The sequence below is a fragment of the Toxorhynchites rutilus genome, chromosome 2 (assembly GCF_029784135.1).
Source record: "Toxorhynchites rutilus septentrionalis strain SRP chromosome 2, ASM2978413v1, whole genome shotgun sequence".
Classification (NCBI taxonomy): Eukaryota; Metazoa; Arthropoda; class Insecta; order Diptera; family Culicidae; genus Toxorhynchites; species Toxorhynchites rutilus.
This window is the reverse complement of record NC_073745.1, coordinates 236,411,212-236,427,663: the sequence shown is the minus strand read 5'-3', so window position 1 is coordinate 236,427,663 and position 16,452 is coordinate 236,411,212. Positions and strand designations below refer to the sequence as shown.

Here is a 16,452-nt window from a genome sequence, read left to right as displayed (position 1 = left end):
AAATTCAAATCCAAGATGGCCGCAATCACAAAATAGCGAATTACTTTATTAATCGGTTTTATTTAGCTTGAACTGTTCGTATGTATATGACCGAATTTATAAAATACCTTTATCTCTGCTGTCATTTGAAAAATGCTTATCTTGAAAAATTCAATTTGGCCGCCGCTACGAAATAGCTGATTCCATATCATCTCATAAAAGGTTGATTGAGATATGTGTATCGAACGAACGAACTTGACTTGGAGAACACACAATGTAATTTCTGTAGTATTTTTATTGTGTTTCTGTGTATTTTTATTGTAGAGAAATATTCTAATGAAACAGATAATGTACTAAAAACTAGAAAAAGAAGGCATGTTGGATTCCCATTATCCACAATTAGTGACTCATCATATGCCCCACGATTTTATTTTAGTCTTATCAATGCCGTAGACTAATGAAGGAGAGGTGTGATAACTGCTAACTGCTACTTGCCTAATTATTTTCTAGCTTTTAGTACATTATTATGTTTAATCACAATTAAACCGTTTAACTTAAAACGTTTTTTTACTTATTTCATTTTACCGAGCATTAAACTTTATGTTCGTTTTTCTCGAAATCATAAAAATGTCACATGGTCCGGTCTGACTTAACACCAACCATTTGTAGGAAGGGTTTGTTCTGGAACAGAGGACTGAAAATTGAAAAAGGAGGTTTCCCAACGATTTCATACAGAATGTATTGAGCTAGTTGTCTTTTCACTTCCAAGAATCTCTGTTTTATTCCGTAGAGACGCACCTAAGAGCTTCTCAGAGGATAGAGATGCAGCTCATTAAGCTGACAGTGCTTTTTTTTTTGCTTCTGCGGTTCGAAAACAAGAGTATTCGTCTCTATTTGTTGACCCTCGTTCGGAACGTGGGTGAGTGCACAATTCTGATACTTTTTTCTATTTTCTTTTGTCTTACATTTGGTTTGAAATCCTAAATAATTCAAGCGTGTTTAAATTCCACTCGTAAGGAGATTAAAAATGTACTTCTTAGTTTGTATTAGTTTTTTTTTTGCTAGGGGGAATAGTTGTGAAGCCTCTGTGGATAACGGAACATTTCCTCCACTAAGTTAGTCACTAGGAAAAGTTTCTCTGTTAATCGAAACGAACTCTCCCCCAGTGGAATAAAGACATGGGAATAACTATTTTATTCTATTCGCTTCATTCAAATGAGATACACTTGCAAAACGACATATATATTTATGCAGGAACTTTTGAATAGACCCATGCTGTTTGCAAGAGGTATAATCATGTATTAGCCAGTTCAACGAGGAACATATGAATTTCAATGATTTACATGCCGATTTTTTTTTGCTCTATCTCCTTCCTAAAACAGAACCGGAAAACCGCACCTCTGGGAAGGTGGAGATTTGCAGCAGAGCCATTGTTGAAGAGCAGCTTTTGCGTCCCCTTCAGGCGCTCTCGTTGAAGCTGTACTACGAGAGCGATTCGAGTGGCTCGGCGGGCGGTGTAAAGGACCATCCTCTGTACCATCCGGATCGGGCGACCATAGACGAGAGCCAGTGTACGGCCGTGGTGAAGCGAGTTGCCGAACTGGTGCAGAGATTCAGCCGACGAAGGTTTAGCAACAGTGCCCACGATGTGGCCCAGCAGCGGAACGCATGGAAGCATGTATTGAAATTTTTGTTCTTGCTCCGAGCAATCGGTCCAGGGTCGGTGATTTACGGCACCGGAATGGATTCTACCGCTGGACAGCCCCGGGAGGTAAGCTCAAAAGTGTTCGTGTGTGAATGGATGATTCCCAGCTTGATGTAGTTTTAATAGCCAATGATAATGGAGTGGCTCAGAAACGTGTTTGCGATAACTTGTAGATAACGAGACGATAGAGACGATTTCTCTGAATTTTCAGCAGATCACTTGTCTGAATCTGGTAATTGCCGAGAATAACCTATGAGTGTACTCGTGTAATTTTTTTTAAAGTTACCAGACCTATGAGTTTGATTTCATGGCAGAATTTCCCTTCCGAAGAAGAGCTCTTTGTATTATCATGAAATCGTCACGATTACAAGGGCAAGAGCATATTCGTTGAATTCCCATCCTCGTGAATCATATTACAGCATAATAAATTGCGCTGCGGAGTTTGATTCGCTGCGTTTGATATTTCTACGCTGAGTACGGTAAACTTTTCCCCATCGTTGGAATTTAGTTTGGTATTCCAATTAGCAATAGAATGTTATCTTATGATTCATTCCAGCTTACACGAAAAGTATAAAAGAGAAAGGCGAAGCTTGTGAAAATAGCCCCGTCAATGAGATTATTATCCTTCGAAAGAGCTTAATTCGGTAGCGATTTCACCGTTCGCTACTGTTTAAATTATTATTATTCGTACATAATGTTTGATTTCTCTTCCACAGTTCATTCGTTAGTTGAGTAAGTTGAGCTCCGAATTATTCTTGCTGCGCTTTTCAATCAAGATCATTTGTACAATATCAGTCCCAGCTCTTAAATATACTTATTTTATAAATGGAAAACAGTCAGAAATTCGACTAGAAATCCATATTACGCGGAGATGAAATTTCGACAGCCCTCCTATAACGCGGTACTCTTATAGCGCGGTTTCCGTTCAACAACGTCCCATCAGATCTTTTCGTGCAACCAAGGCATGTTTTTGATTGGATATCTATCTATCTATCTATATATATTAGGCTGTCAAAAAAGTCCTGCGGTATTTCAGCGAGGTGTCGTTGTAAGCGCGTAGTTCTAGTTGTATTCATTGTATCGAGTCATACTATAGCTTGTTGGAAAGGTATTTTTGCTATAATATAGTCCTTGACAGTGTTTTGTTTGGTTAAGTCGTTCGTGAGTTATAGTGTCGCAAATATGGAGCAAAATAAAGAGAAAATCCGACATATTTTACAGTCCTACTATGACAAAGGCAAAAATGCATCTCAAGCTGCCAATAAAATTTTTGCAGTTTATGGACCCGATACAGTTTCCATTTCCACCGCACAACGATGGTTTCAACGTTTTCGTTCTGGTGTAGAGGTCGTCGAAGATGCGCCACGCTCCGGAAGGCCTGTCGTCGAAAATTGCGACAAAATCGCTGAATTAGCCGAGAAAGACCGGCATAGTAGCAGCCGTAGCATCGGCCAAGAGCTGGGAATAAGTCATCAAACCGTTATTAACCATTTGAAGAAGCTTGGATTATGGCTCGATGTATGGGTGCCACACACGTTGACGCAAAAAAACATCTTTGACCGTATCGACGTATGTGAATCGCTGCTGAATCGCAACAAAATCGACCCGTTTCTGAAGCGGATGGTGACTGGCGATGAAAAGTGGGTCACTTACGACAACGTGAAGCGAAAACGGTCGTGGTCGAAGCCCGCTGAAGCGGCTCAGACGGTGGCCAAGCCCTCATTAACGGCCAGGAAGGTTCTGCTGTGTGTTTGGTGGGATTGTCAAGGAATAATCTATTATGAGCTGCTTCCCTATGGCCAAACGCTCAATTCGGACCTGTACTGCCAACAACTGGACCGCTTGAAGGTAGCACTCATGAAGAAGAGGCCATCTTTGATAAACAGAGGCCGCATTGTCTTCCATCAGGACAACGCCAGGCCACACACTTCTTTGGTGACGCGCCAGAAGCTCCGGGAGCTCGGATGGGAGGTTCTTTTGCATCCGTCGTATAGTCCGGACCTTGCACCAAGTGACTACCACCTGTTTTTGTCCATGGCGAACGAGCTAGGTAGTTTTTTTTTTTTTTTTTTTTTAAATATCGTTTATTTATAATAAGTATTTACAAAGTTAAAATTTCATTACTCATTCAAATTCAATATGAATTCTAGTTCATCCAAATCAATTGCATTGTTATTGTTAATGTAATTTGTATACTTAATGAAAAGTCGCAAGATTTCACTTTTTGTTGCTGCTGCTATGTTGCCCAGAACTGGTCGTATTAGTTGGTCAAAACTGAGACGCTGCCAACCGCCGAGTGTCGTTGTCAATTTTTGTTGCGTGTATCCCCACGCGGCAGTTACTCTAGGGCACTCGGGAAATTTATGTTTTAAAGTTTCAATTGTTGTCCTGCAGTGCTGACAATTTTGGTCGTTAGCTCTTCCAATGATGTTCCATAGTCTCCGATGCTCCGTCTTTTCGTTGATCAATAGGTAGAGGTCGCTCCGCTGACTCGACGACAATCTTTTTGTTGAAGCGTTTTTCCAAATTTGTTTCCAGTTCAGGCCCGGTTGGTTTCGTTCCACTCTTGGCAAATCAGACCGATTCAGATAAAAACTGTGTATTCGGTCACTGGTTGGATTCCGTTGTATATGCTGCGGCAGCAAGGAATATTCCTGACACAGGATTTTAAGGCATGGAAAACAGGGAGGAGGAGGGATTGTTTGGAGTATGAATGATTGGTAGAAGGGAATGGAATCAATTTCTTTCAAATGCCGATTAACAAGTAGCGCTTTACTTTTCATCGCTGGTAGTTGCAGATTTAGTCCGCCGTTCTCTCTCCTGCGTGCTAGCTGCTGCATTGGTACTCGTACTGGCAAACCACGAAATAGAAAGCGCCCCATCATCGTAGTCAACTTTGCAGTGTGAACGTTTTGTGGTGGTAATATTGACGCAATGTACCACACCTTTGCTGTGACTAATGTATTCAGCACTATCACTTTCTGCTGCATATTCAAAGATCGCAAGTTTTGCATCCATATAATTTGGGCGATTCTAGATAATAGTCTGTCCCAGTTCAGCTTTGCCATAAGATGTAAAGAATTAGCGAATATAACGCCCAACACCTTAACATTCTCTGCAGTCTGCAACCCTGGTATCGACAGCGGCTCATCATTGATACAGCCGACGTCGATAGCCACCGTTTTTCGTCGATTTAACTTAGCCCCAGCCACACGCTCAAAATCGTCGAACAGCCTGAAAATCCGATCGATTGCTGGTATTGAGGTAGCGATCACCGTAACGTCATCAGCGTATGCAACACACAGATCACTATTACATATACGCTCCAGGCGTGTGAGAAGTGGATTCAGGTATACCACAAAGAGAATCATCGACAACGGATCTCCCTGGCGTACGGATCGTTCTATGTGAATTGGCTGTGACAAGTGTCCATTCATTAGCAGCTTGGATGTAGAAGCGTTCTTTACTCTCGTGAGCCAGCCAACGAAGCTCTGGTTTATTCCCAGAGCGAGTAGGGTCCGATACGGGAACTCATGCGAGACCCGATCGAACGCGTGCTCCATGTCGAAAGATATCATCTTCCCTTTCAGTCTCCTTGCATACAGTTGAGCGATGCGGTCTTTTAACGATAGTGTAGCTTGATAAATAGACCGATCATTGCTAGCGCACTTCTGTACGTCTCTCAGAGCACGATGAGTCCGAAGTATTGCTTCTAGACGGATTTTCAGTACTCTGCTCAAAATTTTATAGTCAACGTTGAGCAGGCTAATCGGACGGTACGATCTCGCCGTTACATCGCCACCTTTCTTTTTTATTAGAACGATTGTGCCGTCAGTGAAACCTGCGGGTAACTCATCTCTCACAGCTTCGTAGATTATGAAGAAGAGTTCACGGTATATCACGTCGTACGTACGCTGGTAGAACTCAACCGGTATCCCATCGCTGCCCGGCGATTTTCGTTTCTGCGACGTTCGGATGGCATGCTCAATTTCATTGATGGTGATCTCATCCATCAGTGCAGCATTAGCTTCGTCATTCTCGGGTATCGCCCTCTCGCTTCGGAAATTCTCTTCTGTTGCCTGACTCGTTTCTTCTGCCGCATACAGGTTCACGAAATACCGAAACATGTGCTGCTCAATTTCGATAGTACCTTGAATTTGTTCTCCTCGCTCGTTCTGCAATTCTGTTACAGCTGTGTTTTTTCGTCTTCTATCTCCTAGTTGGAAGGTAGACAAACTCTCCCCCGCTACAAACGTCTCGTTGATGCGTAAAATTTTTTTCGTAAACTTCCGCTGTAGTGAAAGCATTTGTGCTTTTACACGGTTGATTGTTACTAGCATAGCGGGATTCTGGTAGTAACCATCATAGGCAATTCGTAGTTGCGCGTGTAGTCGTTGGTTCTCAGCGTTGAAAATATTAAAAATTTCCCTTGACTTCCAACGATAAAACTTTTTGATTCTAGGTTTCGCGTATGCCATCCACCACGTCAACCAGCTTGGGAAATTGCTCCGTTGACGTGTCCAAAACTGCCACCGAATTCGAAAATCTTCTATATTTTCGGCAGTTAGAAGATGCGGATGAAGGGACCAGTATCCTCGACCATGTTCGGTGCCGAGATGGGGAAGGCAGATGCGTGCTATTAGCGCTTTGTGGTCCGTAAAGGAACAAACGTGTGTTGCTGCGCATAGCCCTGCGCTTACGTACATACGATCGAGCCGGGATGCCGCATTGTGTGTAACGTATGTGGGTGAAGGCATCGCAGGGTACAGCTTAACCCACACGTCTTGAAGCTGCAACTGTTGAACGGTTGCTTGTAGTGCTGGGCTTGAGTTGGAACTCGTAGAGTCGCACGGACGAAGTACACAGTTAAAATCGCCAGCGAGAATGACGTGTTGTGTGTTGTATCGGAGATAGTAAGCGAGTGTTCCATTGAAAAATCGCTCTCTATCCGCACGAAAAGCTGTACCCGATGGCGCATAAACGTTGCAGAGAGTTATGTTCTGTATTCTCAATGCAATGAGACGGCCATCCAAACTTTTTTCGACATGCGAGAATTGTATATGTTCCTTTAGCGCTATTGCCGTTCCCCGTCTTGTGTGATCTACGTTGCAAACGGTGTTGAAGTTAGAAAGAGATAGCTGTTCATTTTCTACTTCCTGCAAGAACACGATGTCTAGGTCTAGCGCTCGGACAAAGGTCCGAAGAGTGTCTATCTTTGTTGCGTTCGTTATCGTGTTGATGTTGACGGACGCAATATTGTAGCTGAAGCGGTCAGTCATTATGATGGTAGATAACTCTCTTCCCGCTTGTCGTCTTCGTCCTCTAAGAGGTGCTTCTTGCCTGGTAAGCGAACGCGGAGATTTCTTGTAGAGCGAGTTGAGCCAACTGATGTATCGGTGTCGTTGCCATCGGACTTGCCGCTAACAGTTTTGCGTACCACTCCACTGTTAACAGGAGGTTGCTGACCTGTGGTATCGGTCAACGACCCACTGCCCGATGGTTGAGTCGAATCCGAGGTAGAGGGTAATGCAGGAAAATTTTGTTCGTTACGGATCGGTGATGGTAACAGCTTATGCTGAGAATTTTTGTTTGGCGGCGGCATGCTTGCCGGTTTTATCGTGTTTTTATATATTTGTTTCGTACTTAATGCGGGATAGTTCGGATTTTTATTTGCTTGGTTCGCTTTTTTCAGCGGTATAGATGGGACACTAGTCTGCTTAGCGGCCTCGGCATACGACTTTTGTATGAGCAGCTTTTTATTCTGCACACAAGTAACCCCAATGTGGATGTATTCACGGCAGTGTCGGCAAGTTTGTCGTTGACCGAAGTGCGATACCTGTGTCATCTCTCCGTCGATAGTGACCCAGGACTCTATGTTGTGTTTTACAATCATTTTAACTACTCTGATGCCAGTCGGTGTACAGGGGAAGAGAACATCAGTTCCGTTGAGCTGCTCCCGAATGGAGATGATGTCACCGTACCTTGCGAGTACCTCGGCGATTTTTTTGTCAGACACGTCTTCGGACAAATCGTAGAGCTTCACTTCCACTGCGCCCTCCTCTAGCGTAATTTTCAGCGGATAACTTTCCCCGTCTACCGTGATCTCGTGTTTATTGTTGTGTTCTTCGCAGATTCGTTGCGCTAATGCGAGGTCAGTGACTTTGACCAATGTTACACCGAGAGCTCTGCTGTTCTGTATTCTCAGCACTTCATCTTGTTTTAGACACAGAACGGTAGCACAGAATTGGTACACTTTAACATTGTCCGGTTTTTTCGGTACATTCGAAAAATCTATTCGGAATGTGTTTTCTCGGCGACCCATCGCGAAGTCGTTTGTCCATGCAGCTACACGGAACGGCTCAACGATGAGCAGGAAGCGTTTATGATTAAAAAAAACGACTATACTGGTAATATTAGCTTTTGTTCGACTTCCACGTAAAGATAGCAAAAACGCGTCTGTTCAGCGCGGAAGTTGAGCACTCACTAAACTCACAAAAGAGGCCTGTGAAAATTGGCTATCCGAGTTTTTTGCCAATAAGGAAGCGAGCTTCTATAACAGGGGTATTATGAAGTTGGCATCTCGTTGGGAACAAGTCATCGAACAAAACGGCACATATTTGACTTAAAACAGATGATTGTAACTAATTTTATGAACAAATGAAATTTAAAAAAAATACCGCAGGACTTTTTTGACAGCCTAATATAAAAATGGATTTCTGTCTGTCTGTCTGTCTGATTCTTATCGACTCGGAAACTACTGAACCGATCAACATTAAAATTGGTATGTAGGGGTTTTTGGGGCCGGGGAAGGTTTTCGTGATAGTTTGGGACCCCTCCCCTCTCTCTAAGGGGGGCTGCCATACAAATTAAACGCAAATTTCTACATTACTCGGGAATTAATCAAGAAAATAAAACCAAATTAGGCATATTAGGGTATTAGGGTACCATAAATGTTTCTATGATGGTTAGACTCTCCACCCTCCTCTCTAAGGGGGGGCTGCCATACAAATGAAACATAAATTTCTGCAATACTCGTGAATTATTCAAGCAAATGAAACCAAATTAGGCATATTGAGATTTTAGGGTGCAATAAATGTTTCTATGGTGGCTAGACTCTCCACCCCCTTCTCTAAGGGGTGACTGACATAATTGAAACACAAATTTATGCTTTACTCGAGAATTAATCCAGCAAATGAAATCAAATTTTGCATGTGACGGTTTTAGTGTGCAATAAATGTTTCTATGATGGTTACACTCTCCATTCTCCTCTCTGTGGGGGAGCTGCCATACAAATTAAACACAAATTTCTACATTACTCGGGAATTAATCAAGAAAATGAAACCAAATCAGGCATATTGAGGTTTTAGGGTGCAATAAATGTTCCTATGGTGGCTAGACCCCCTTCTCTAAAGGGGGGCTGCCATACAAATGAAACACAAATTTCTGAATTACTCGAGAATTAATCAAGCAAACGAAACCAAATTTGGCATGTGGAGGTTTCAGGATGCAAAAAATATTTCTATGGTGGTTAGATACTCCTCCCGCTCTCTAAGGGGAGCTGCCATACAAACGAAACACAAACTTCTCGAGAACTAATCAAGCACAATTTAGGATGTGAAGGTTTTTAGGTATGAGAAATGTTTCTATAATGGTATGACACCCCTCCCTTTTCTGGAATGGAGAGGGGGTCCCATAAAAATATTACACATATTTCAACCAAAAATATTCCAACCAAACATGACAATTGAAAATTTTCGGAAAACTCTGATGAAAAAAGGGAAAATTCAGAAAATTGAATTCTCATATGTTATACAATTACATAGTGACAAGTGCTGTTAGTCCATTTGATGTTTGTGCTAGCGAAATTGATCTTTGTTCGAAACTGGAAATGGATTTCAATGTGATGAAACTATGTCTTCTTCTATCTATACAAAAATAAGGATCACCGGATGTGTTGATAAGAGCAGAACTCGAGGAAGGAATTGTCCGATTTAGGGCTGTCTTTATTCTATCATATTTTCTGAATAAAACATTCCATGTAACGGAGAAACATGTCATTTGCAAGTGGCTGAAAAATCTTGAACGGGAATAGTGTCTGAAAATAATCTGATATTATAATGATGAGTTTTATTAGAAATACTAGGAATTTTATAGTAAAAGGTGAATTCAACGGGGTCGAATAGAAGATCAATCAATGAACAGTTCTGCGATTGGACCCACGAATTTGCTCATAGTAAGAAAGCGTGAATGTTTGAAGGTATTGATTACAAAAAAACAATTTTTGAGCGGGACGAAGTTTGCCGGGTCAGCTAGTGTTTATATAAACATACACGATAATCCTTGAGTCGTTTACGACATCGGCTTCAGGCAAGCTCCGGCTTAGAGGATATGATTCGCAAGTCAAGATGTGCTGCAAAATGAGTTGTCATTGCCAAACCTATCAAACTACTTGATGAGCTTAAAGCAGATTTATGGAAAAAGGTGCGCCCGTTTGGTTATTATGCAGGGTTAGAGGAGCGGTAGAAAACAGTACGGCAGAAAGCGGAAGGGGGTTTATCTGAAATGTTAAAGAGAAAGGATGATCACAGGAGTTTAAATGAATTCTGCACTCTCTCATTATTTAAATAGTATTCAGCTGCTACTAGTACTTCATTCGAAGATAAACATTGCAACATGAACTGTTGTAGAGCTCACAAACGTGCACAAGCGTATTGTGTTTTGTTTCCAAAAAATCAGTACACTTCAAAAATGGTTACAGAAATAATGTGCAGATTTAGTATGCGAAGCCACTTCTTCAACTTCAGCATCATCAACGTCCGTAGTCCCCATCTAGGTAGGGATCTACTTTTATCGGAACACCCGAATGCAGTTTTGAAATTTTAACATTTAAATAAAAAAATTTAGTTTTGTTTTGACGTAGGACTACGTCTTTGATTTCTATATAGGGGGTCACTCTACGAAAAATGTAATGTTTGTCTAAGAGTTTTCAGATGCATATTACGCTAAATCGATATCTTACGATATCTGTTATAATATATACCATTGGACAGTAAATTTATCCAGCATTTTTTCCGCCTGAGACATCAACAGTGGAAATAATAACACAAGTGTACAATTTAACAAATAAAAAAGGTTCGTTAATTGGGCCGAAAAATCAATACACTTATCGAATTTTACTCGCTAACTGGACTGCAAAACAACAAAAGCAATACTTCGAATTGAAGATAATATCTATTATTAATTTCCCTTGAAAGAGATCCTCTTATCTTTCCACGCTTACGATATTTAGTTAATATCAAGTACCGTTACCTATTATTCACAGAAACTCCGTATACATTCGTGAAAAAATTCACTAGACATTGAAATTCGTTTAGAAAAAAATAAAACTGTAACATCGTTTAATTATTTATTTAGTATGATTCCTTGCTGTCGTGACTGAGAGCAGACAAACGACCGCAAAGGGTTAACCTCCATGACTCATATTCATAATTCTTAATGACTCAATTCCTTCTATGATAGACTGAGCAGTACAACCAATACGACTTGATTGTGACAGTTTGCAAACGAGCATTATTCCACCGAAAAAGCTACTGCTCTCGATAATGAGTACAAACCGTTACAAACCGTTTGACGGTTTCCGGCTTTTTCAGGGCTACTATTTAGAGTTTCAAAAGAATTAAACTAACAGATTTCTGAACAATGGAAAGAATTACATTTAAAAAAAACAACTGTTCTGAAAAATTACAGTCCTACGTCAAACTTCCGTCCGTGCCCCTAGGCTCAGACCCTTCTACTATATATGTATATGTATATGTATATGTATACGTGATATACGAATCCAACGCAGCGTTCGTTGTATGGGCAATGAGAGAGGAGCTACTGCGATTTGAGCTTCGAATACCTGATATCCGAAGTGATAAACAAGTTGGAGCAATAATAAAATTACGTAATTCTACATTGAAAATGCGGTCATGTGACCTTTATAATTTTTATTTTCTTATTTTGTAACTGTCAGTCCCAATTAGTCAACGCTTTCCTTCCAACAAGCTCAATGTCGGTCCCGTGTTAACACGAAGAAATTCAATACGAGTGAACTGCGGAATTGAAAAATGATTGAGATGTTGTTCTTGCTTTCAATAAAAATTCTAGCCGAGTTGCTAAGAATAAACGTACCGTTTTGTCTCAAATTCCGAATACTTAAGCTTTGATGGTCATTAAACAGTGCCATTAAACAGCGTTCGTTGTATGGGCAATGAGAGAGGAGCTACTGCGATTTGAGCTTCGAATACCTGATATCCGAAGTGATAAACAAGTTGGAGCAATAATAAAATTACGTAATTCTACATTGAAAATGCGGTCATGTGACCTTTATAATTTTTATTTTCTTATTTTGTAACTGTCAGTCCCAATTAGTCAACGCTTTCCTTCCAACAAGCTCAATGTCGGTCCCGTGTTAACACGAAGAAATTCAATACGAGTGAACTGCGGAATTGAAAAATGATTGAGATGTTGTTCTTGCTTTCAATAAAAATTCTAGCCGAGTTGCTAAGAATAAACGTACCGTTTTGTCTCAAATTCCGAATACTTAAGCTTTGATGGTCATTAAACAGTGCCATTAAACAGCGTTCGTTGTATGGGCAATGAGAGAGGAGCTACTGCGATTTGAGCTTCGAATACCTGATATCCGAAGTGATAAACAAGTTGGAGCAATAATAAAATTACGTAATTCTACATTGAAAATGCGGTCATGTGACCTTTATAATTTTTATTTTCTTATTTTGTAACTGTCAGTCCCAATTAGTCAACGCTTTCCTTCCAACAAGCTCAATGTCGGTCCCGTGTTAACACGAAGAAATTCAATACGAGTGAACTGCGGAATTGAAAAATGATTGAGATGTTGTTCTTGCTTTAAATAAAAATTCTAGCCGAGTTGCTAAGAATAAACGTACCGTTTTGTCTCAAATTCCGAATACTTAAGCTTTGATGGTCATTAAACAGTGCCTCATCACTCATAATGATACTTTCTCCGAAATTAATTTGATTTTTGGATACAATAGAGCCTCCTTTTTCATTTGGCTTCAAACAAATTGATTTACGAATTTATTTTCATGGTGAAAAACTAAAAATTACATTAATCACATTTTTCTCAAATTCCGAACACCATTTATAACACTGATTCATATTCCGAACACATTTGTCTCAAATTCCGAACAGCAAAAATGCATTTGTTTAAAAAATTCATAACTTTTGAACAACTGGATCGATTCAGATGATCGATATATCAAATTGAAGCGAATTAGCTAATCTTTTTTGGGAAAATATTTCACTCTTAAAAAATTGGATTTTGTTTTCGTAATTATTGATTGTGTTCGTTTTTTAAAGTCTACACGGTTTCGGCACCAAAAGCGCTATATTTTTTTAAATTTTTTCTTGAAAGCTGAGGATTTTGTTTACATAACATATCCAAAAATCAGATATGTGTTTTTTTAAACGTTTTTGAGTTATTATTTAACATGATTAACTGCGTTCGATATTCCTATGCGACTAGACGCGATCTATGCAAATAGGATTCAATTTTTTTGAAAATTCAATATTTTTTCAAAGAAGCTCATTGACTTCAATTTAATATGCCGATTATCCAAATCTGTTCGGCAGTTCAAAAGTTATGAATTTTTGAAAAACTTCATTTTTGGAAAAAAAAAAAAAAGGGAAAAATGAGTTTTTAGACCATCGAAAAAGAACACATCTGTTTGTTTTGGATATGTTATGTAAAAAATCCTTTCAAGAAAGAAATAGCGCTCTTGGTCCCGATACCATGAAAACTATGAAAAATATATATTGAATTTGTAAAGCAATCTGCAATGTTGGTAATTTTAGCAACATGATTTACCGATATCACGATCAATCGCATAAAGATGGTGGAGTGACTTACACCAACGGTATGAGTAAATGCTGGGTATGTGGAGTAATTCGATGTCCAATCCGAGGAGTTATAATGCTAAGAACTAATATTGTTTTAATTTTACTACTGATCTGATTGTTTCATTATCTACCTGAAGAATCAAATGTAGAAATTTAGGTAATTATAGCATTAAAAAACACAATTGCTTCTCTTTTTTCACAGCAGTGTAGTGAGGTATAGCGGCGAATGAACTGAAAAGTTTAAACCCTCTTGAAGCCAAAAAGAAGAAGAAGAAGAAGAAGCAGTGCAGTGTACAGAAAATAGTAATTATATGAGCAGCGTTTCAATGGTTTCTTATACATCCATTCCATACCAAACCGATATAGTGGTTCTCAGATTTTCGTGAAGCATTTGACCCGTATTTTTTATTTTTTCATTAGGGTGACCATTTCCATTTTAGGGTTGTCCGAAAAATCAATTTTTCGCATTTTTTTTCCAAAAAATGCCTTTTTTCAAAAATTCATAACTTCCGAGCCACTGGACCAATTCAGATGTTTTGGTGCTAACTTTATCACGCATACGGTATGCCACTCATAAAATGACTATATGACTATACTATTTTGTTGAATAGGTTTAGTAGTTTAGTAGGTCACCATTATGATATAAAATCAACATCAGACACAATTTTAGTTTGATTTTATTTCACAATTAACGAAAAAACACATTACTCTATTACCTTACTGTTTATTTATTTATTTATTTATTGTCGTCAATCTATTGTAGACCAATACATTCTTAATAATATTAGGTGTACCGGTAAGTCATTGCGCGTCTTTTTCAGCATATGTCAAAAAGTTGAAGCGTAAACAACATAGTTTTTTTGCCACTTCGAATATGTCGAATTTCGTAACAATAAGGGTGTTTTTGCGGGGAGTGTTACTTCATTACTTCAATATGAAGAAAAAAGCTGCGGAAAGCCATAGCATTTTGGAGGAAGTTTATGGTGACCATGCTCTAACTGAGCGAACGTGTCAGAAGTGGTTTGCACGGTTTAAAAGTGGTAATTCTGACTTGGAAGACGAAAAACGTTCCGGACCGTCAAAAAAGTTTGAAGATGAAGAATTGGAGGCTTTACTCGATCAAGATCCGTCACAAACGCAACAAGAACTTGAAGATACACTTGGAGTAGCTCAGCAAATCATATCCGATCGTTTAAAAGCAATGGGAATGATCCGAAAGATATGACATTGGGTGCCACGAGACGTCGAATGCCGTTTTTTCAGGTGCAAACAACTGCTCCAACGGTGTAAAAGAAAGGGTTTTTTGAATCGAATCGTTACTGGCGTTGAAAAGTGGGTTCATTACGACAATCCTAAACATTGGGCAACGATGCCATGCGTACATCAACATCGACGGCCGCGCGGAATATTCACGGCCAGAAGGTTATACTGTCTAATTGGTAGGACCAGCTGGGTGTGGTGTACTATGAGCTGCTAAAAACGAATGAAACCATTACGGGGGACCTCTACCGACGACAATTGATGTGTACGAGCCGTGCACTGAAGGAAAAACGGCCACAATACAAGTAAAGACACGATAAAGTTATTTTGCAGCACGTCAATGCTCGGCCGCATGTCACGAAACCGGTCAAAACATACTTGGAAACGCTGAGATGGGAGGCCCTATCCCACCCGCCGTATTATCCAGATATTGCTCCGTCCGATTACTACCTTTTTCGATCGATACAACAGGCTTAGACGACCAGCACTTCTCCAATTTTGATGAAGTCAAATATTAGATCGATTCGTGGTCAGCCGACGATTCCCGCAAAGGGATCCGTGAATTGCCATGGGAAAAAGTTGTGACTAACGATGGGTAATACTTTGAATATTAAATTTGTAACCATTATTGTAGAATAAAGCATTAATTTTGGAAAAAAAATCGAAGAAACTTACCGGTACTCCTATCAATCGGTTCCGTACTTTTCGAGTTTTTGACGCGTACACAAACGAACAGAAAATTTTCATATATATATAGTTTATCGCGATTCACATGCTCTGCTAACTTTTTGTATTTAAAAACATGTCAAACGCGAGAATTTACACACAAAAGTGTTACGAGTAAAACATTATTTTTTCAGGAGTCTTCATACAAAAATGCCTTACATTCCGAAAACTGTAAAAGATAGAAAATTGACATCTTGAACAAAAGTTCATATTTTAATAAGATTTAAAACTTTGTCGAATACAATCAAATCTATCTATATATATATATAAATGGATTTCTGTCTGTCTGTCTGATTCTTATGGACTCGAAAACTACTGAACTGATCAACACGAAAATTGATATGTAGGGTTTTTTGGGGCCGGGGAAGGTTTTCGTGATATATGCATGAGAAACACAAATTTCTATATTACTTGAGAATTCATCAACAAATGAAACCAAATTAGGCATATTGAGATGTCAGGGTGCAATAAATGTTTCTATGGTGGTTAGACTCTCCATCCCCCTCTCTAAATGGTGGCTACCATGCAAATGAAACTCAAATTTCTGCCTTACTCGAGAATTAATTAAGCAAATGGAGCAATATTTTGCATGTGGAGGTTTTATGGTGCAATAAATGATTCTATGGTGATTAGATAATCCTCCCCCTCTCTTTGGTGGGGCCGCCATGAAAATGAAACACAAATTTCTGCATAACTCGAGAATTAATGAAGCAAATGAAACCAAATTTGGCATGTGGAAATTTTGGGGAGCAATAAATGTTTTTACGGTGGTTACACTCCACCCCCTCCCCTCTCTCTAAGGGGGAGCTGCCATATAAATTAAAGACAAATTTCTGCATAATTCGAAAACTAATCAAGCT

The 16,452-nt window shown here is 39.6% G+C and overlaps 1 protein-coding gene across 2 annotated transcripts in view; it reads left to right on the top strand.

Moving 5' to 3' along the window:
• The window catches only part of LOC129771308 (uncharacterized), a 267,638-nt gene that overhangs the window by 93,302 nt on the left and 157,884 nt on the right, over positions 1–16,452 (top strand). For both annotated transcript variants that reach the window (XM_055774829.1, XM_055774828.1), the window contains one exon: positions 1,362–1,750. In XM_055774829.1, the coding sequence (XP_055630804.1) occupies positions 1,362–1,750 (389 nt within the window). The remainder of the gene's footprint in view (positions 1–1,361; positions 1,751–16,452) is intronic.